The sequence below is a fragment of the Meriones unguiculatus genome, chromosome 4 (genome assembly GCF_030254825.1).
Source record: "Meriones unguiculatus strain TT.TT164.6M chromosome 4, Bangor_MerUng_6.1, whole genome shotgun sequence".
NCBI lineage: Eukaryota > Metazoa > Chordata > Mammalia > Rodentia > Muridae > Meriones > Meriones unguiculatus.
In genome coordinates, this window is record NC_083352.1 from 137,877,468 (window position 1) to 137,900,341 (window position 22,874).

The window sequence follows — 22,874 nt, forward strand, 5'->3', positions numbered from 1 at the left end:
CTCCTCTTTAGGACTCGCTGAAACAAACATCACCAGTATTTTGAACTGTTTGTATGCTTGTTTGTTTGAGACAGGGTTTCTCTGTGTAATCCTGGAGCTCACTCTGTAGACCAGGCTGGCTTGAATGCAGATCTGCCAGCCTCTGCCTCCTGAGTGCTGGGATTAAAGGCAGGCACCACTACCGTCCTGTGAACTGTGGTCTGTAACCGCTCTTTCCCTTTTTACACTCTCCCTCCTCCAGCTTTTCCCAGGCTTTTTTCAGCCTTTCCCTTTCTATCCTCTCATAAAAAATTTCCACATCCAGATTTTTATCAGTTTTCTCTGTAACATATTTGCAGCTGGTTAGATAACCTAACCGTGGCCCTAAACCTAGGTCGATTAGGAAAGAAGACAATGTTCCAAAGCAAAAAAGGATAAAGATAAAAATGTGACCGAGAGAACTACACCAGCCTTAGGGCCAGAGTAGCCTAAATAAGAGTGGTGTAAGTACTTGTGATTAATTTACTCCATGCTTAAAATGAAGGGTGAGTATCTTTCTAAATGTGTTTCAATACAACCAGAATATGTATCTCTTAACAGTATTTCCATGTTCTCTACTATTTATATCATTCCTTTTTTTTTTTTTTTTTTTTTTTTTTTTTTTATAGCCGAGGCTAGCTTCAAATTCTGTATCCTCTCCATTGCTGGAATAACATGGGCATTCAACCATGTCTGGTTTTCACTTTTTATTGACATATAATTATACAGGTGAAGAGTGTACAATGATCAATCTAGCCAACTAGCACATCTGTCACTTAAACTTACTATTTTTTGTTCATAGAACATCTAAAATACTGTCTTGCAGCTACTTTTTTTCCCCCAGCATTTTTTAAAATTACAATTTATTCACTTTGTATCCCAGCTGTAGCCCCCTACCTCATCCCCTCCCAATCCTGCTCACCCCCCTCTTCTCTTCCCCGTCCCTCCCCAAGTCCACTGATACAGGAGGTCCTCCTCCCCTTTCATCTGATCCTAGCCTATAAGGTCTCATCAGGACTGGCACATTGTCTTCCTCTGTGGCTTAGTAAGGCTGCACCCCTCCTCAGGGGGAAGTGATCAGAGAGCCAGCCACTGAGTTCATGTCCATGTTCCCATTACTAGGAAACCCACTTGGACACTGAGCTGCCATCGGTGCAGGGGTTCTAGGTCATCTCCATGCATGGTCCTTGGTTGGAGTATCAGTCTCAGAAAACCCCCTTGTGCCTAGGTTTTTTGGTTCTGATGCTCTCCTTGTGGTGCTCCTGTCCCCTCCAGGTCTTCCTATCTCCCCTTTCTTTCATAAGATTGCAGCTACTTTTAAATATACAATAGATGATTGCAGGTAGAAATATTCACTCTGCTGAGCAACAGAACTTATTCCTGCTGTCTGATTGCAGCACATGCATGCCCCAGTCATGCTCTTCTCCCCAGACCCAGGAAATGTTTAGGTCACTCTCAGGTTCTTTAGAATCAGCCTTTTCATATCCTATATATGTCATCCTCACTACTGTTATTCTTTTATTGAGGCACAACACACACACACACACACACACACACACACACACACACACACACCCCTCTGCCTCTGATTACTGTTGAATCTGTTGGATGGCTGCTGTCACCTAACCTAAGAAGAAGAGTTCCCACCCAATCCCTAAGCTGACTCTTCATTGCCTCATTCATCTCCAATGTCCCAAGTCCTCGTCTTTTCAATAGTGTCTCCAAGGGGACAGCTCTCTCTTTCGCCCAGCACCTCACCTTCCCTGTTACGTCTTTCTTGGAAATGCCCTGTCTTGGTGAGCTTTTTGTAAGGTCTAGTTCTAATGTGAATTCTTTGGAATAGTTTTTTTTTTTTTTTCCTTTTCTCTGCTGGTACCATGCAGTGTATCATTGTGACACTTCACAGGAGAGTTCCAGTCAGATCCTCAACTGCTGACTTCTAGGCTGGAAAGTCTCCAGTTACCTGAGAGGATAAATCACAGGTCACTGAGAACAGAGAGGAGGATTTGACATACCTCGCTATGTATTAGAACCTCTTACTTCAGAAAAGCACTCCACACATCCAGTACCACTCCAGTACCACACAAGCAAGGTACTGGGTCATTGAAATTTGTCCTCATCTTTATAATAGGTTTCCAATAAGTGCCCAGTATACTTTTTGTATTATCTTAGCAGAACTCTCTCTTTCCCTATCTCTCTTTCTCCCCCTTACCCATTTGTGTGTGTGTCCACAGATGTGATTCCAGATGTGCATGTGTGAAGACTAGAAAATGCCACTAGGCATCCTTGTTCTCCTTGTCTGTGAAGAGACAGGGCCTCTTTTGTTGCTCTTCATGCTGCTTCGTGCTACAGGCCAGCTCCACCATGACGCTGCCTCTTGTGGTTTCTGTGTCTTCCTCCCATTCCCCAGTAGGGGATTGGCATTATAGGTGTGTCCAACTGCAGCTAGCTTTTATGTGGATTCTGGGGATAGAAACTCAGCAGCTCTACCCACTAAGTTCTTTCTCTAGTCCCAGAACTAACTTTTTTGAGTTGAATACTCTCCCAGAAAAATTAAATGTCACATAAAATATCCCCATATGTTCTAAAAGGCAAACAACATAGATGGAAAATTTGGCTAACGCGTGTCCAGGAATAAGACTTAGAGATGGCTTCAGTGGCTCCCAGAGGACAGCTTCTGTGTCCGCCCTTGTGCATGGGCAGTGTGGCCGTGAGCATGTTCGCAGCACTTCCCTGCCGCACCCCGCTTCCCAGACCGAGAGAGGATGGCGGAGCCCGCCCAAAAACTGTACATCAAACACCAAGCAAATTGTTCTGTCCTGGGATGGAATGGCTGCAAAGAATCGATTTTTCTATACGGTTTTGGGGCGGGGGAGGGGAGCCGATATATTTTTATCTGCTGAAGTATAAGTGCACATTTTCCAGGCCTTCTAGAAGTGCTTTCTTGCGGATGCTGGAATTGTATGTTAGGAAATGTGCAAACAGGGGCTGGCAAGATGGCTAATCAGCTAAAAACACTGGCTCCTTTTTCAGAGATCTTGGGTTTGATAGCTAGCACCCAAGCTTAGTCCCCCTCTGGCCTCCCTGGGCACCAGACATGCAGGTGGTACACAGACACAGTCTAGGCAAAATACCAACACACATTAAAATAGTATGTTAAAATGTGAAGATGGAACTGGTTTCCGCCTTCCACCTTCCCGATGGTGAGTGCTCTCTGTCACAAACAACTCCATATGTGGCTAAGGCTGAGGATCTGGCTTGCTTCCGTGTATGTGGACCTATCTGCATTGCCTACGTGGCATGCTGGGGTTGGCTACCCAGAGGCTAGTTAAACTGTGGGCTGGCTTTCCCAAGGTTCCTGAATAAACTGCATCGGAAAAAAAAATGTAAAAAAAAGAAAGAAAGAAAGAAAGAAATAAGAATTATGTGAGTTAAAAAAAAAAAAAAAGTGAAGACAAAGGCACATCAGGCCCTCCAGTGGAAACAGTGAGTATGCTGCTAATTTAGGCTTGTGATAGAGGTAATTAGAATATATGTAAATATTTTCTATAAACAACCAATCCTGCAACAGGGAGTATTTCGTTCATTTATCCTATACCCCATGTCTTCATTAGAACCCATAAAGTTGAAGATTTTCTCACTTAAGTGGTCAGTAGGAACGACAGGCCAGTGTAAAACAGTCTGTACATACTTAAGGAAAATCTGAAGCAATCCAGAATACATGCATTAGGGGTGCAGAGCAAACATTTTCTAAGTTTGGTGGTTACCTTTGGTTCAAGGCTTTGTTGGAATCCTTCATGTTAGGCAGGATTTTAGGCCCACAGTTAGTCAAGGCCTGAACACTCATGAGCACACATGGTGATTGTTACTTTGCCATTAAGTTAATAGCACTTAGAGAAGAACTCAGGTTCTCTCTACCTGGAAATGTGTTTATGTTGCTGATAATTAAGTTTTGAGTACAATATGCTTCCATTTCTCAAGCTACCTCTTTATCCACTTCTTGTGTTTTTCATCTTTTACAGTGCAATGTTTCAAATATGTTTTAAAGAAGGACATAATGAATTTGTGAGTTATAGAGGGTAATAGTAAAATGAACACCTGTGGATCTGACGCCCAGCCCAAGAAATTGCCCATTACCCAATCTTTGAAACCCCCATGTGGGCCTCTCTGATCTCATAGCCTTCTCTCCCTGAGATTTTATTTCATGGTTACCTTTGGGTTTTTCTTAAACCCTTTTCATATTTCTGTGTGTCCAAACAGTATGCTGTTTGGTGTCTGATGCTTCTCAGTTGCCTGAAAAGTAGAATTAAAGCTTTCTTTTCCACAGAGGTCTGGTGATCTCCCATGGTGGGAAGCTCATTTCTTTTGTCCCTCAGCAGTGCTTTGGAGGTGTTTCTTCTCCACTGCTGTATTGAAAGATGACTTGACATTCTAATTCCTGTTTAGGTCAGGAGGAAACACAGTAAAGTAGCCAAACTGTTTACAAATAAGCCGATAGAATATTTAAGCATTTAAGCAAACAAAATTAGCATCAGTGCTTTCTGATTTGTGCTTTTGGAAATATTTGTTTGATCTACTCTGTTTATAAGAGAACATTTCTTTCTTTAAATGTCACCAACATTCTTTTAAAACAAGAAGTAGACTTTCTTGTTGTAATTGTCCTCTCTTTTATGAGAACTATAGTTCTAGCTATTATCTAGCCAGAAGTTTTTAATTTTATTGTTAGCTTTAGTTTTCCACTCAAAAATATGATGATTTCTAAGTTGAATTCTGGCAGTTATGTACTTGTGGCAGCTATTCTAAAACTCAGGAAGCAATTTTGGCAAATTTTATAGTCAATTTGTGTCTGTTTAAAGGGTAATAGGTGTCACTGGAGCATGAGATAAATCCTGAAAGAAGAAGGAATTGTTGAATGAATAAAAACATGTCTCAATAAACTTAGCTTTGCTGAATGGTTTTCTGTTTAGTCAAGATCATCAAGATCTTCGCCAGTAGCCCCTACCTCCAGCAGTTCCCGGTGCAATAAAAGAGTAAACCAGGGAGAGAAGTGAAATGTCTTTAGGGTTTGTTTTTCCCTTTGACCCACAGCCCTTACTCTGCAGTAAGGTAAGCAAGCATCCCTTTCAGGCTTGAGCAAAGCAGAGTGAGCCCTGGAAAGAGGGAGTGATCCTCCCCTCAGTTCAGTATAAGTGGGACTCTGAAAACTCAGTCTCCATTTGTTCCCAAGACAGCTTACTAGTGAAAGCTTAACAAGGAAGCATGCCAGCTTGGCCACCTCATGGGCATAATAAGACATGCCTTGTATGATTCATACAGATTCTATATCAAGACAGTAAAGCATTTTTGTGTATTATTTTTAAAACCACGAGCCACTAATGGGTTAAGAAGTACTTAACAACCAGGAGCAAACAAGAGGAAGCTGTTGTACTTGCAGTCTCTCATTCTTCCCACTGAAAACTTAATTTCCCTTTATTCAGTAAGAAGTTCCTTATTTGGTGTGCAGAGCACCCTGTAGTGCGCCATCCCACCCAAGGAAGGCTAAGGAGCAGCAGCTGACTTGGCAACTGCCCAGCCAAGTCGGTTCTGATTTTAGACTTCTCCAAAAAGTGCTGGAGTGTAAGACCAAGTGGAGAGGTTTTAAATGGTTGCGAGAGCCAGGGCAGCTGGGGGATGTTAACAACTATTGGAGGTGTGTTTGTGCGTCTGGGTCTTTGTGCTTCTGCATGTCTATGTGTATTTCTGTGTGGCTGTGTGTATGTTTGTATGGGGTGGTGTTGGAGGTTGGTCTAATGCTAATTATTGGCCCTCAAGATCTGGTTACTGACTGCCGGATACACCCTAATCCTGCCTAAAGCATTATGCCTGATTGGTTCATTAAATGGCCTATACCTGGGCAGGGCAGAATGGGATAGGTGTGGCTAAGGTTCCCAGGTTTAGTAGGATAGAGAGAATCATGGGAATCAGACAGAGAGGAAGAGAGGAGGAAGGAGGACACCACAGTGGGTTAGCCTGGGAAGAAACTATGTGGGGCCAGGAGGAAGGACTCCAATAATGTTGTGAAAAGGCCCAGATGAAAAATAAAAAAGCAAGTGTTTATAAGACTATACATGGAAGATAGGAGGGCTTAGGAGGATGGCATGGATGGGGGCTGGGAGATGGATGGTGAGGTGATCCAGACAGTGTAGGTAGGAATGTCTGCCCAGCCCAGCATAAATAAGGCAGTTATAATTCTAACAGGTATCTGTGTCTTATCTGTGACAGCGGGTTAGATAATACCGTTGTGAAAATCATAGAGCAAATAATAATGAACATTAGATAGCCCAACAGCCATTTCTCTTATTTACCGTGTTTAGGTCTGCACCTTGTATCCCTGTGCGCTTTAAGACTTCTTGTCCTGGCAGACAGAGAAATGGGGTGTGTCTTACCTGGTAGTCACTGATGGCAGCTGATAGATCTGTGGCCCAGGAAATGGAGCAACAAGTTCTGTCTTATCATTCTTGAGGAGCACACACATAGCTATTCCATCCTCAGCCACCAGTGGTACAGAAACGTCATCACACTGTGATCCTTTCCACGTCACAGTATGACGTGATGTGTTGACAAGTCACCGTGTAGAGAAGAATGCTGCCAAAGCCCTTGGCCTGGTTTTTACATATTAAACCTACGTAGGATGTTTGTTAAGTTCTTAATGTTTTCTCATGTACACGTTTCCATGGTGTGGGCTGGGAGACTCACAACTCCCTGAGCTTTAGTCTAACAAACATAAGGCTTTTGAATCAGTCTTGAACTTGTGAACAGTCACTGGCTGCTACCAAAGCAAAGTAGTCATTACTAAAAGGCTAGGAGTGTTTTTAAATGGCAATAGCTTGAGTCTGACCACACCGAAGATCAACCATATCCAGCACTTCACAGGCTCAGACATCTCCTGGCCATTCATTAGTCCTAGCTGTAGCCTGAATTCACAGTCCCCCACATGTAATAATTGGGCATGAAAACAATCCCGGTACGAGGGAGTAGCATCTCGTGTAGTATTGTATGGCTGAAGTAAGTAGTGTCTTTAAATGTGAGCTGCTTACATTCTTTAACTCAGGAAAGCGTGATGCTGAGGGCTGCCACACTTACTAAAGTACTTCTATCCATGCACGTGTGTGAGCGTGAGTGTCTTAGTTAGGGCTCTGTTGCTGCAGCAGAACACTGTAGTCAAAAAGAAAGCCGTCTGGGGAGGAAGAAAAGGTTTTTTTTGGCTTACATTCCATATTGTTGTTTATCATCAAAGGAAGTCAGGACAGGAACTCAAACAGGGCAGGAACCTGGAAATAGGAGGTGAAACAGGAGCCATGGAGGGATGCTGCTTACTAGTTTGCACCCCATGGTTTGCTCAGCCTGCCTATTTATTTATGTATTTATTTGGTTTACTTACTTACTTACTTACTTACTTATTAAATAGAGCCCAGGACCACCAGTTCAGGTATGGTAACACCCATAATGGACTGGCCCCTGCCTTACCAATTACTAATTAAGAAAATGCTTTACAGCCAGATCTTATGGAGGCATTTTCTCAGTTGAGGCTCTTTTCTTTCAAATAACTCTTAGTTTGTGTGTCAAGTTGATGTAAGAATAACCAGTACAGGAGCAGTGTTTTTACTACCTTTTGCTGGCTTTTCATACATTGTTTTGATTAGCCCTTCCATCAGCCCTCACCTCTTCTTCCTCCATCTCTCTGCCTCTCTCTCCGCTTACATAGTTGCATCTCTAGTATTCCTCCCTTCCTACCAAAGCATTGTACTACTCCACCTCCACACCTTAGAGGATCCTTTCTCTCTTCGCAGCCATATGCTCATTCCCACGTAAGGACGTATCTGCAAGGTAGAAGGTAGGGGCTGCAGATTAGAGAGAATGGGTGGTATTTGTTTTCCATGCCCAAATTACTTGCTTAATGGACTTTGCAGTTCCAGCCTTCCCCCACAGATTTCATTTTATTTTTCAACTGAATAAAATTCTATTATGTATCTTTACCACATTTTTATCTTTCATTCCTCAGCTGATAGACATCTAGGCAGAATGAATGTCCGCACTCTTGTGAATAAAGCAACAATAAACATTGATTTCCAAATATACCTGTGGGTATTGAAGAACCAGCTTGACTCCATCTTAGGCCTGTCATCTTCTATCAAAGACAAACCAGGCTCCTTCCTGTTTATGATTAAATCTCTGTTTCTCATGGATTGGACTATGCCCCACCTGCAACCTTAACTGCAGATGGTTCTGTACTACCAGGAATGGCAATCATGCATCTTTTTCAAAAAGTTGTTTATAGCCATCTTACTGCCATACCCTTGTTTCAGAAGGTTCTGTGGCCCCTCTGGCTACCTTGTTATGACTGCCTGGTTATGCCCCCCTTGCAACCCTGACTTACTTTCATGAGGTTGTAGGACTCATTTGTTATGTTCAGCTCCTGTAATCCCGCCTATTTTGCCCACTGACTACCCCAGGTGGAAACTCTACACCTGAGCTTAAAAAGCCTTGTCTTCCTTACATCCAGTGCTGACCTTTTGAACCCTGCCTTAGGGGGAGGCAGCCTGTGTATAGGAATAAAAAAGCTTGTTTTAATTGCTTGCTTTAATTAATTTGGCTGTGATGATTTGGGTCAATAGTATTTCTTTTCCCATCTTTGGTATTAACAGTGTATATCCAGGAGTGGTTTATCTAGGGGCAGAAAAGAGTTGGGAATACTGTGTAGCGATAGAGAGCCTGCTATGTCCTCGGCTCCGTTTTCATTGCTCGTGCTTATATTTTTAGGGAGGCCATGTGGGAGTTCTCACCTTAGTTCTTTTTAGAACTATCCATCATGATTTTCACCATGGCTGTATTAGTTTACACTCCCACAGTAGTGAATGAGGATTCCTCTCTCTCACAAAGACTCGTAATTTGTTGTCAGTTATAGCCATGCTGGCTGGGTAAGATGGAATCTTAAAGTAATTTTAATTTGCTTTTCTCTGATAGCTACTTATGTTGAATTTAAAATGATTTTATTAATTCTTCCAGAATTTTATACAATGGGTTTTATTAAAGACTTTCCCTCAGCAGATCCATCTCTCCACCTTCACCTTGATGCCCATCCAACCTCAAGCTTTCTTCCTTTATTTTTTGGTTTTGCTTAAATACATCAAGTCCAGTTTGTGCCGGACAGCTTGTTAGTGGGGCATGTCCTGGAGTATGTTCAACCTCCCGGTGACCACAGCGCTAAAGAAAGTAGACTCTCTCCCAGCAGTTACCCATGGAGCACTGGTGCCAACAGCTCTTCACATAGTGGTGGCATTTTATGTCCGTGCCTTTCTCAACACATAGAGACTTCAGACTAAACATTTTGTCTGGCGTGAGCTTGACAGGTCTTGTTGATGCTGTCACAGTTGCTGAGTTCATACGTGCAGCTTCCCTGTACTGAGCACTACTCAGCTTTTATTATCCACACATTGATCGGTTGTGGCTCTCTGTATTAGTCACCATTGACTGAAAAGAAGCTTTCCTCATGACGGCTAGAGATGCATAATCTGTGAGTATTAAGTGCTTAGGTGGTAGTTTAATACTAAGTCTTTAGTGATTCTCCCCTGGGTCCTGTCATCTGCCCATTTACTATTTGGCCCAGTGAGGGTACCAGGTTTGAGTTTCTTTTTGTGGATTCAGCAGTTAATCCAGCTGGGCTTCCATCTTTTCTTTCTTTTCCTTCCTTCCTTCCTTCCTTCCTTCCTTCCTTCCTTCCTTCCTTCCTTCCTTCCTTCCTTCCTTCCCTCCCTCCCTCCCTCCCTCCCTCCCTCCCTCCCTCCCTCCCTCCCTCCTTCCTTCCTTCCTTTCTTCTTTTCTTTCTTTCATTTTTTTTCTTTCTTCTATGCACCAATCTCATTGTTTGTTATAGATCTATTTAAATTCTGTATCTCACAAACCAGGAGGTAGTAGCATACGCCTGTAGTCCCAGCACTAGGGGACAGAGGCAGGCAGATCTCTGAGCCTGAGGACAGCCAGAGCTATACAGAGAAACCCTGTCACAGAAACAAAAACAAACAAAAAAAACATTAGCAAACTCATGTATTGTTTGTTTGTTTTTGACATATTTTAATTATAACCTTTGTCCATTCTTCATGCTCTAGACCCTCCCGTATGCTTCTCCCCACTCTTCTCTCTTTTCATCGGTTGCTATTATATGCATATCTGATTTATGCGTATAGATCCTCAAACATGACCTGTTAAGTTCACACAATGCTACTTGTCTGCCTATCTTCAGGTCTGACTGTTTTTGGCTCTGGACAGCCACTTGGTATACTCTTACTGTAGCGGGGTCGCCTCTCCCACTCCCAGCTTTACTTAGTTGACTGTAGTTCTTTGTGTGGACTTGAGGTCTCATGGATTTCTCTGTGAAGTTTGGCATGTTCATTAGTACCCTTGTTCAGCTCATACTTGGGTGACCACGTTACTGAAACTTTATAAGTTTAGCTTCTGATGTTGCTAGGGAACACAATCTCACAAGAAAGACCCTGACCTGCTGGCATTTCCAACTTTTCCATCCTGTTCTCTAGTAGCCTCTGGACCTTTGGTGCGGGAGTTTTGTAGATGCATTCACTGGGACCAGGCTCCACAACTCGGCATATTGATTGCTTGTGTTTTCTACGGTGTTGTCCATCTGTTGCAAAGAGAAGTTTCTGTCATAAAGAGTGAAGATTACGCTCATCTGGGTGTAAGGACAAATGTTTACACTGCTGTTAGGGCTTATGCTGGTTTAGTCATGACTATGTCTCTATATATGTCAACATCTTTCTCTTGCAGCTCTCAATATATTTTCTTTGTACATTTTACATTTAAAAATTTTAGTTATTCCATTTGTCTTTCTAAATGAGGATTGATCATCTTACCCCATGTCCGCTTTCTTGATTATCTTCTTTAGGTGTATAGATTTCATTATGTTTATCATATGTTGTAGGGCTATATAAGTGAGTATATACCATGTTTGTCTTTCTCCTTCTGGGATACTTCACTCAGAATGATCTTTTCTAGATCCCACCATTTGCCTGCAAATTTCATGATTTCCTCGTTTTTGATTGCTGAGTAGTATTCCATTGTGTAAAAATACCACAATTTCTGTATTCATTCCTCCGTTGATGGACATCTGGGTTGTTTCCAGGTTCTGGCTATTACAAATAAAGCTGCTGCAAACATGGTTGAGCAAATGTCCTTATTGTGTACTTGAGCAAATTTTGGGTATATGCCTAGCAGTGGTATAGCTGGGTCTTGAGGAAGCACTATTCCTAATTGTCTAAGAAAGTGCCAGATTGACTTCCAAAGTGGTTGTACCAGTTTACATTCCCACCAGCAATGGAGGAGGGTTCCCCTTTCTCCACAACCTCTCCAGCATGTGTTGTCACTTGAGTTTTTGATCTTGGCCATTTTGATGGGTGTAAGGTGAAATCTCAGGGTTGTTTTGTTTTGCATTTCCCTAATGGCTAATGACGCTGAGCATTTCTTTAAGTGTTTCTCTGCCATTCTATATTCCTCTACAGAAAATTCTCTGTTTAGCTCTATTCCCCATTTTTTAATTGGATTACTTGGTTTGTTGCTTTTCAGCTTCTTTAGTTCTTTATATATACTGGATATTAGCCCTCTGTCAGATAAGGGTTGGTGAAGATTCTTTCCCAATCTGTAGGCAGTCGTTTTGTTTTAATGACGGTGTCCTTTGCTTTACAGAAGCAATTGAACTTATGACAGGAGTCTACCGCAGAAAGCATCTGAAAGACTCTACCTAGCACTGTTCCAGAGTAGATACTAAGACTCATAACCAAACCTTCGGCACAGTGCAGGGAATCATATGAAAGAAGGGGAGTTTGATGTGGTAAGGATAGGAGCTCCACAAGGACCAAACATATCTGGGCACAGGGTCTTTTCTGAGATGGACACTCAGCCAAAGACCATGAGAGGATAAAACCTAGAACCTCTGCTCGGATGTGACCCGTGATAGCTCAGTAATCAATTGGTTTCCCATAGTAAGGGGAACAAGGACTATTTCTAACAGGAACTCAATGGCAGGCTCTTTGACCTCCCCACCTCCCAAGGGAGGAGCAGTACTGTTAGGCCTCCCCTATCAGTGGACTTGGAAAGGGGCAGGGAGGAGATGAGGGAGGGAGGATGGGATTGGGGAGGGAATGAGGGTACAGCTGGGATACAGAATTAACAAAATGTAACTAATGAGAAAAATAAAATTAAAAAAATATGCATAATTAAAAAATTTTTAGTTATTTTGTGGTATAGGAGTTTCATTTTTGTATTTGGTTTTCAGTAGTCTCATTTTGAAAATGCAATCATTTTCCATGGCTGTAGGAAAAATTACTCTGATTATTTAAAAATATTTTCTGTACCTTTGGCATGGAATTTATTTTCTTCTATGCCCTCATTTTTGGCTTTTTTGTCTTTTCATAGTGTCCCACAGATCTGACATAATCATATTTTGTTTTCTGTTTGTGTTTTTGATATTTCATTGTCTCTGACTGAATGTGCCAATTCGTCTTCTGTGTCTTGAAGCATTACTGTTCAGCTTTGTGTGGTCTGTTCTATTGGTGAGTCTTTTTGCTGAGCTATTTATTTGAATTAGCAAAGTTTTTATTTCTAGCATAATTTCAGTTTAGTTTTCTTCTATCTTTATTGAGTTTCGTTTCTAATATCCTGAACTGGCTTCATTTCATTCAGCTACCTACTGAAGCCACTCTAACTGGTAACCATTATTCTGGGCTGTGTTTTAGAGGAGGTGTATCTTGTTTTTATAGTCCTCTTGCTTTTGCAGTAGAACATAAACAGTTCAGGTGTTAATTGAGAAGTGCATTGATGATATTTATTCGGGGCTGCAGTATGATTGAGATGTCCCCTTCCCCTGTTTGGTGAGTGTTTGGAACACCAGGTGCATTCCTACTCTTCTCCTTTGAGTATAATACTGTGTGAACAGTGCTAATCCTGGAATAGACTGCTAACTGTTGGGTTTCATCTGGACTTCTTAGCCTCCTGTCCCTTGGTCTGGAATGCTGTCTTGCTGCTTAGGGGAACCCTTAGCAGTGGGTAGACCTTGCTAAGGTTTAACTATAAATCAAGGCAATAATTTTTTTTTATGCGCGCGCACACGAGCATGCACATGTGAGCACTTAATTTCATCTTTGAGAGAAATATTTGCTAGTCCTTTTATAATTATATTTTTTATTATTTAAAACAATTTTTAAATTATTTTGTGCAGTTTATTCACTTCGTATCTCAGCTGTCGCCCCCTCCCTCATCTCCTACCAATCCTACCCTTCCTCTCTTAACCCCCATGTTCCTCCCCTAGTCCAGTGATAGGGAGGTCCACCTCCCCTCTCTGACCCTAGCCTTATCAGGCCTCATCAGGGCTGTCTGTATCCTTTTTCTCTGTGGCCTAGTAAGGCCCCGGGGGTCCTGTAGAGACTGATGAATCAACCAAAGACCATGCATGGAGAGGGCCTAGACCACTGCTCAGATGTAGCTCATAGACTGCTCAGTCTCCATGTGGGTTCCCTAGTAAGGGAAGCAGGGACAGTCTCCGGCATGAACTCGGTTTTCCGCTCTTTGATCACCTCCCCCTGGTGATCTGGCTCTACTAGTCTTCTTAAACAATGGGCTGGATAGTCATGATACCAGGAACACTTGAAAACATCAGATGATATTTACATCATATTAAAGCCTTCTGATAGACAGTTATAAATACATGTCAAGAGAACACTACACCAGGTTTCAGTTGTTCAGACCATTTTAATCTAAGTAGAGAAGAAATTAGTTCATTGACACTGAAGATTATCAAGGTAGTCAGAATTCCTAGGAATATTTTATCACAAAAAGATGTCATCATCGCTGTACATTATTTTTTCCCTTCCCATGTATTAAACAGAATTATTTATCTTGTAGATTGGTGTTTTCAAACTGTTATCATGTCACATTAGTGAATTCTGAAGTTGGTGAGTCACAAGCAGAATTCTCTGTGCAGTGAGTGGCTGGTGAAGAGTTGTGTAGGAAGAATAATGCATTGAAAGTAAAAGGGCAAGTGTTTATGAAATTTTAGTTTTAAATTATGTACGCTAAATGATATTATGTGGGATTTTTTGTTTTGTTTTTGCCTTTATAATGCAGAAGTATTCAAAACTTTCTAAAATACTGTTTTGATACTGAAGAGTTTTCACTAAGATTTTTAGATATATAATTTAAGAGCTCTTAGAATAACACAATGTTTACACTTACTTTTCAGTGTTTTCAAATATTTGTTATTCCCACAGAAGGCAATATACTGTATCAACACATTATTTTCTTTTACTTTTAAAAAATTATTTTATTTTCATTATTTTTTAAATTCTCTCATACAGTACATACATTCCCCTTCCTCCCTTCCCCTAGATTCTTTCCCCTACCTCTCTTCTGCTCCAGCTCCACCACCTCCACCTGACCTCAGAAAAGATCAGGCCTCCCAGGGCATCAACCAAACAGCATACAAGCTACAACGAGCACATACCATCACTTCAGGGCTGGACAAGGCAACCCAGCAGGAGGAATGGGGTCCCACAAGTAGGCAAAATAGTCAGGGACAGCCCTTTCGTCCACTGTTAGGAATCCCACAAGAACACCAGGCTACTCTGCCATAACATATGTGCAGAGGACCTAGGTCAGGCTCTCTGACCTCTGTGAGCTCCCAGAGTCCTGGTTAGTTGATGCTGTGTTCTCCCGGTGTCCCTGACCCTTCTGGTACCTCTGATCCTTTCTCCCTCTGCTCAACAAGGCTCCCTGAGCTCTTCCGAATGTCTGGCTGTGATGCTCTGCATCTGCGCCCATCCGTTGCTCGAGAAAGTCTCTCTGGCCTCTTTGATGATGATTCTGCTAGGCTCTGGTCCCAGAAACTCTGCAGGCAGCACAAAGTGCAGGCCAAAGGTTCTGTGCCTGCTTTGGAGGACACGTTAGTTTTACAGCAACAATTTGGATCATTATATAATGACTACATATTAGTTCAGGCCACTCAGAAAAATTCAGGGATAATCACTTATGATTAGAGAAAGCCTCTGAACCAATTAATTACACGGATTATTTCTTGGTGAGGGATATCAAGGAAGCAGAACATGGAAAAAGTAAAAATAGAGGCAATCACTACCAGACAATGTTTTCCACAAAATTCATCAACCAACTCCATGAAGTGAAACCTGAGGCTCCAAGAAGGGATGTAACATAAATTAGGTTACATTAGAAAGTGCACAAATGGAATTAAAAATAGATACTTGGCTCTCAAAGTCTGTGTTCTGTGTTTAATCAGTATAGATAAAATATCTATAGTTAAGTTTATATATTTAAAAAAAAAAATTAAATCCTTAAAAGCAGAAAAGACCAGACTCAACATCCTCTGGAAGAGCATCTAGTGCTCAAAGCCACTCCATGAGTGAGCCATCTCCCTGACTCTTGATTTTCAGTTTTAGGGAGAACAGTGTTTGTAAAATCATTAAAATGGGGCTGGTGAAATTGCTTTGTGGATAAGGTGCTTGTCACAAGCCTGAGGAACAGAGTTGAAATCTCCAAAATCCACAAAGTGGGATAAAATAGCACACTTTCTAAAATGCTAGCAATACTTTGGGGATCTCTGAGGCAAAGACAAGAGAATCTCTGGAGGCTCACAGCCAACCAGCCTGTTTTCTGCATGGTGGTGGTGGGGGCCAGTGGTCAGCGGAGAAACCTATTTCAAAAAATGACCAGTAGCAAAGGTCATTCTCTGATCTTCATTCACACATTGTGGCATATGAGCACCCACCCATACACAGTGGAGCCTGTACACACACACACACACACACACACACGCACACACTGATTTTCATGTTTGTGTTGGTGGTGTTCCTAGGCTGTGTTTCTGGGTATGTTTGTTTACTTTGTGTGTCTCTTCTGTAGGGCCAGTCTCATTCGTGAAAAAAAATCACAATTTTAGTAGTAGCTGCTGCTGTTGTTTTGTATTTTGTTGTTGTTTAATAAAGTCACTGCTCCATGGAGAACTTCACTAAGCTTGGGGCCTTTGCAGTGTTGGCAACTTAGCATATTCAAGACCTTGCTCTGGACTTGAAGATTTTTTGAGCTCAAAGCAAATGTGTGTGGAAGGAAAAACATCTGGTGAAACAGACTTCCCTGCATGACTGTTTTCCTGCCTTAGCAGCTGGGTGTCTGCTTAGCAGGTTGGCAGGCTTGGTAATTAACTAATGATGAGGAAACGAGCTATGGATGTGAGGAACCGTGTCTTGTCCCTCACTGTCTCTTTCTTCTGCACATGTCTGCCAGAACCTTCAGAGAGTAGGACCACTCTTTCACACTGAGTCTTAACCGCCCTCTTCCAGCATGATTAGCAGAGCTATGAACAGATAAGTGGCCTGGAGGAGCGCCATGTCAGGCAGTGTGGCTTTATTAGCAAGAACACTTGAGGGTTTTGTTGGAAAAATATAGCCAGACTTTTAAAATGCCTTTGAAAACTTAGAATCTGGGGAAGTTGCACTTGAAGTTGGTGGTGGGTTTGAAGGAAAATGGCCCCCGCAGGAGTGGCACTATCTGAAAGGATTAGGATGTGTAAGCCTTGCTGGGGGGAGTGTGTCAGTGGGCTTTGAGGGTTTGAATGATCAAGCCAGGCCCAGGGCCTCCCTCTCTCTGCTGCCTGAGGAGCCAGATGTGGACCTCTCAGCTGTTTCTCCAGCACCATCTCTGCCCGCATGCTGCCATGTGTCCCGCCATGACAGTCAGTAATGGACTGAACCTCTGAACCTGTTAAATTTTGCTAGCCCTAATTAAATTTTTTCTTTATAATAGTTTCCATGGTCATGTTATTTGTAACATTTTATTTAGATAATATTTCACACGTAAGGAAAGTTTAATATTGGTACTATAGGTCCCACGGATTTACCTCTCAGATGTGCTGTTGCTTTGCTTTCCAAAATTATATTTTGTATCCTCACTCGTCCCTTCCTCTACGTACAGCTTCCTCAGATATTTCAGAGATTTAAACTCCTTTACTCTTAATCCGTCAGTGTGTATTTCTGAAGAACAAGGGCATTCTTCTAAACAATGTATTTTCACCTGCTGACATTTGTCTTAATAGTGTCCATGGAACATCCCCTTGTCACCCAGTCCTGACACAGTCCAAGCTGACATCCTGCATTTAGTGTTATGTGTCCCTTTCCACATTTCTCTCAGCTTCTCTTGTGAGAAGTTAACTTTGACAAATTTGAAGCATTCAGATGAGTCACTGAGTGGAGAGCGTTGCTACGTCAAGCTGTTTGCTACTCCCATTCAGATTGGGCTCCACAATTTAAGTTATGGACTTTAGTGGTTATGTTATAAGTTGAGTTGCAGTCAACAACTTAGAATTTTGTCTGTGCCTTAGTTGTTGAAATTAGCTCTCTCACTTAGTTAAGTTAGAGCTCGTAGGTTTATTCCATAACAAATTTACATTGTCATTTTATTTTTAATAAGAAATTTATAAAGAGATACATTGAGACTGCAGATGTCATGCCCTTCTTTAAACCTTCACCCACAAGTTCTATTGAATGTGATTTTCAGTCACATCAAAGCTCATTCTTTGTGTACTGTATTCTGATTACCCCCTCCCCGTACCTTGTTTTTCTCCTTCTAGCCCTACCACCTCCACTCTCTATCCTCCCTGAAAGGCTCTTTGCCAGATTCGTGGCTTATTTTCTTTGGTTTTGTGACCTGCTGAGTTTAATGAGAGGTCCCCTTCACCCCCATGTGATATCAGTTGGAGCAATTAATCAGGATTTGGCTGGTCGCTGGTGGGTGGACAGCTCAAGCCGATGACTTCCCTTTCCTGGAGTCTCAGTAGTCAGTACTTCAGCGGTGGCAGAGTGGGCTGGTCCTCTTGAGACCCTTCCCTGTCCATGCCTAACTTTTGACAGTTTTTGTATAGACCCAGTTCAGGTAAACCCAGCTGGTGTGACTTCATAATCATAATTTTAATTTGTTTGTTTTGATTTTTCCCTCTATTAAATATAGATTCTTTCCTCATACAATATAATATGAATACGTTTTCTCTCCCTCCACTCTTCCCAGTTTCTTCTCATTTCCTTTCCCATCCAGATCCACTCTTTTTCTTTCTTTAGAAAAGAATAGTATAATAAATAAAGTATATAAGTATATAAAAAATAAAGTATAATCAGATAAAACAAAACCATCATACCAAACTTGGACAAGCCAAGCCAAAAGGAAAATAAAAGTACCAAGAGAAGGCACAAGAATCAGAGACCCACTCATTTACACATTCAGGAGTCCTCTAAAGTACCAAACTGAAAGCTATAGTATAAATGCAGAGAGCCTGGTACAGACCCATGTGGACCGTGTGATTGCTGCTTCAGCCTTTGAGAGTTCATATGCTCATTTGTTGTAGAGAGCCTTATTCTCTTGCTGTCCTTCCTTCTACCTTTTCTTCTGTAGGGTTTCATGACCTCTGAGGGAAGGAATTTGATGGAGACATATCGTTTAGAACTGTGTCATCCAAGGTATTTCTCTCTGTGTAATGTCTGGCTGTGGGTCTCTGTATTTGTTCCATCAGCTGCAGGAGAAAGCCTCTCTGATGATGACTGAGTAAGACACTGATCATGATCATAATAATTATGTCTTGCTTGAAGATGACACTTTGGAGCCTTTCTCCCTGTCTCTCTTCTTTCCCCCTCTTCTACACTATTCCTCAAGCCTCAAGAGGATGTCTTGTTTAGGAGTGTAATTTTAAAATATTATTTATTATTATTGCACATGTACATACTGTGGGGACCTATAGGTGTCACAGAGTACACATCCAGGGAAATTCACAACTCTCGGGAATCAGTTCTCTACTTCCACTGAATGTCAGGATTTGAACTCGTATCATCAGGCACGAGTGACAAGCACTCAGTAGTTGTCTTCTGTGTTTATTCATTGGCTTTGCTGCAAAGGAAGAAGTTGTCTCCTCTTTTATTTTTTCACTTGTTCCTATCAATATGGCTTCTTTGGTTCTTAATTTGCTCAGTGGTTGTAACTCATCACTGTCACTTTATTGAGAGCAGATTTGGCCAGTCAGAGACCTTCAAGCTGGCCCCTGGGTCTTTTTGATAAGTGCCTCCTTCTTGGAGCATTTCCTTACTAGTTCAGATCCAAGTTAGCTCAGATCCATTGCTATTGCTTCTGTCCTGGCCATAGAGTCTTAAGTAAAGACTTTAGTCATATATGCGCATGAATGTGCTGAAAGAAACTGTGCTATGAAGTATTGCATTTATGAAATCACTATGTACAGTATTTTGGACGTATATATGTTTAATGTGCTAAGTCAAACGTGAGCATTTATTTTACAGGTAATAATCGTAAGTTCTGACAAGAAAGAAGTCCGTTTTTCATTTCACAGTAAATGGCATTACAGTTTTGAGTACTAAATCATGTTGACATTTATGAAGGAGCAAATGGAAAGTAGGGAATGAGTGTTAAATATAAAGCTATCTTTACCTATTGTATTAAAAAGGCAAAGATTTACTTTCCATCTGTGAATGTGAACATGCCTGTTTGTGTTCTTGTTGGCACAGTGGAATTTCTGTGGAGCCATACTACAGAGAGCATGTGCGTGGGATACATGTCAGCCCAGGATGGGAAGGCCAAGGTAAGCCGGGGAGCTGGGTCAGAACCTGAAAGCCTGGTACGCAGCATATAAGCTTTGAACCCATCTGTTGAAACAGATGGCTTTTCCCCCTCTCGTGAAGTAGCCAGTGAGCTTCATTCAAAGCTCAGTTAACAGTGCCAAAGGAAACCAGTAGATGTTAAAAGTGCTCTTCTTGACGGAACAAAGTGAATTGGCAAACCCCCTTTCTTTTTATTTTGTTCCCTTTTGCCCCAGTATGAATACTTAAAAAGAGGAAACTTGGGATTTGTAAGAGAAAATGAGAATAAAGCTGACAAGCTGACCAAGATGGATGATTCTTCCAGGAAGGTTGAAAAAGATAAAGGAAACTGAGGCAGTTTCCCATTAGCCCCTGGGATGTGTCTCTGCATCCTCCATAACAGAAATGGCTGACATGCTTGTGAACCTCATTCCAGCTCTCTTGTCACCCAGTGTGCCCTGTCATGTGTCTACCTGGGCTTTGCCTCCAGGTGCCACGAGAATTGCCACAGCAGTCATGTAGCCATCCAGGCACCAGTTCTTGAGTGGCTGGGTCTCCTTAAACTTAGTGTTTGGTCTTGAGAATAAGAAACACGATCTGTGGATTTTACCTTTGCCTCATATTCCTGTTCATAACCATTTTAGGAACAGCTGTGGTATATGACACTTGGCATTAAGGCACCTCGGCTGCAAAGTTACGAAGTTGGGCAGCCTTTTTTTAAAAGAAAAGTATCTGGTTTTACATATTTGGAAACAGCAAGTAAAGAAACTTCTCATAAGTGTTCTCTAATATACATTAAGTAGTTTTCAAAATTGAGAGTAAGTGAACTGAAGAGTAGGGATACGTCATAATGGCAGGTTTGACAGTGGTCACATAAGATCACATTGCCTACTGACATCATACAAGTGATGCTCACTCAGATAAAGCGAGCTAAGGACAGTTTTCTTGGGATGAATCTTAATTGTTAAAGAAATGGTGTAGTTGACTGTTCATTTCTCACACAATACTCATCCATAAGTATATTATCGACTAAAGCATTAGGTTTACAGAATGTCTATGAATGTAGTATACAAGAACATTTTCATAGTAAGAGATTGACTGGTATTTGTGAAATATTACTGAGTTTCTCACTCCCCTTTTGTCTCACCTTCACCTGATAAACTTGTACTTGTTTTTCTACCAGGGAGCTATTGCATAGATAAGTTATGCTTTGCTTCATAATCTGTCATAAAGATTGTAATTGTGCACTTTAAGCTGATTGACATGTTTGGAGCAGCACTTACAGGCTTTTGTTATGGTAGTTGAAACATTGATGTCGGGGTCATCTAGTATTACGGCCAGAGTGACTTGCTAAGATATTGAGTATTTGAAATATGGCTGCTAGAGCTGAAGAATTGAATTTTAAACCTTACCTAATTTTTTAGTAGCATGTGTGACTAGTAGCCACTCTATTGAGCACCATAGGCTTTATAATGGCTAGTCAGAGGTTTTCAGAACTTTCTCTCATGTATGACAGCAGTTTCCAAAGAGGAAGCACAATCTGATAAGCCAGAGTTCCTTACAGCCATTAAAGCCTTCACATGAAAGAAGGAGGAACTAGAAAGACCTGGAGGGGACAGGAGCTCCACAAGGAGAACAACAGAATCAAAAAATCCGGGCCCAGGGGCCTTTCCTAGACTGATACTCCAACCAAGGACCATGCATGGAGATAACCTAGAACCCCTACACAGATTTAGCCCATGGCAACTCAGTGTCCAAGTGGGTAGTCTAGTAAGGGGATCAGGGGCTGTCTCTGACATGTACTCAGGGGCTGGCTCTTTGATCACCTCCCCCTGAGAAGGGAGCAGCCTTACCAGGCCACAGAGGAAGACAATGCAGACACTCCTGATGAGACCTTATAGACCAGGGTCAGATGAAAGGACCTCCCCTGTCAGTGGACTGGGGGAGGGGAGAAGGAGGGATGGTGGGATTGGGAGAGGATGACAGAGGGGACTGCTGTTGGGATACAAAGTGGATAAACTATAATAAATACACACATACATACATAAATTAATTTTAAAAGCCTTCGCATTCACTTTGCATTATTGATCAATTTGCATATTGATCTGGAACAAAGATCATGATGCGGTAGGCTTCATCCCTGAGGCCAGTTATGGGAAGTGGGGGTTAGGAAAAGACAGGGTGATGTGCAAGTCCCTTGAGTAGAAGTATCTGTTTTCCCTTCTGGTGTTCTGTGGAAGAGACTCGTCATTTAACATGAAGAATAGATAATAAAGAAAGTTTAGAAACCTCAGTTGGATGCAGAGCTGCTTGGCCTTCAGTTGTGTTGCTTGGTGCATCTCCCTGTGTGTGTGTGTATGATTGATTTATAAATTCTCTAGTGGGTGTTAAAAGATTATTAATGTTTAATATTGATTTATATTTTTAGTAAAGCAGCAGTTAATCCCTAGCCAGCTATATACCCAAATAATCACACAGAGAGTCTAGGATTTATTTAATTAGTCTAGAGCACAATGCTGCACAATAATTGCTCCATCCTAAACCTCCAAGCTAGTATTGCCTCCTCCCATTCAGATTTTCTGAATTGCACTTGTCTTTTAATCATATCTGAAGCCCAGTTCATTTCTCCTGATGTTTCGCAGTCCTCCCTCGTGATCCATCCTCACCTCCTGTTCTTTCTCCTCTATAGTGATCAGGAGGTCTCCCACCCTGTTCTCTGTATTGCTTAGCATTGGCTGGTTGTTTTTATTGGCAGTGTAGACAACAAATGGTGGACATGCTTGCACAAACTTGAGACAGGAGATGCTTAAAATAACATCACAGTGCGGTGTCTGGATTGAAGCCAGCTGGTGAAGCAGAGAGCTCTGCATTTGAGTGAACAAGGCTACACCCTCCACAGCACTGTGTGCTAACAAGCTGGCGATGTGGCGGTAGCACTGCGCCTCTTGCCTCATTCATGAGTCAGACTTTTCACTGTTTCCTTTCTTTTTTTTTCAGAGACTTCATCTGTCTTCCTTTATAATTTGAACCATTGTCTATGAATGCTTTATAGAAAAATAAAAGAAAGCAATAAAACAGCAACATTTTCGTTCCTCAATTTCATTCATCAAAACAACATAGACAAAACCCAACAGAACTGTTTTTTTTGTCATAAATATAGAGGTTACTGTG

The 22,874-nt window shown here is 41.7% G+C and overlaps 1 protein-coding gene across 12 annotated transcripts in view; it reads left to right on the forward strand.

The window, feature by feature from the left end:
* Tasp1 (taspase 1) overlaps positions 1 to 22,874 on the forward strand; it is a 225,635-nt gene that overhangs the window by 180,534 nt on the left and 22,227 nt on the right. For all 12 annotated transcript variants that reach the window (XR_009591656.1, XM_060383183.1, XM_060383190.1 and 9 more), the window contains one exon: positions 19,632 to 19,705. Coding sequence is in view for 11 of the 12 variants with exons in the window: in XM_060383183.1 (XP_060239166.1) it covers positions 19,632 to 19,705 (74 nt within the window). In the remaining variant the exon portion in view is untranslated. Of the gene's footprint in view, positions 1 to 19,631; positions 19,706 to 22,874 lie in introns of those variants that run through there.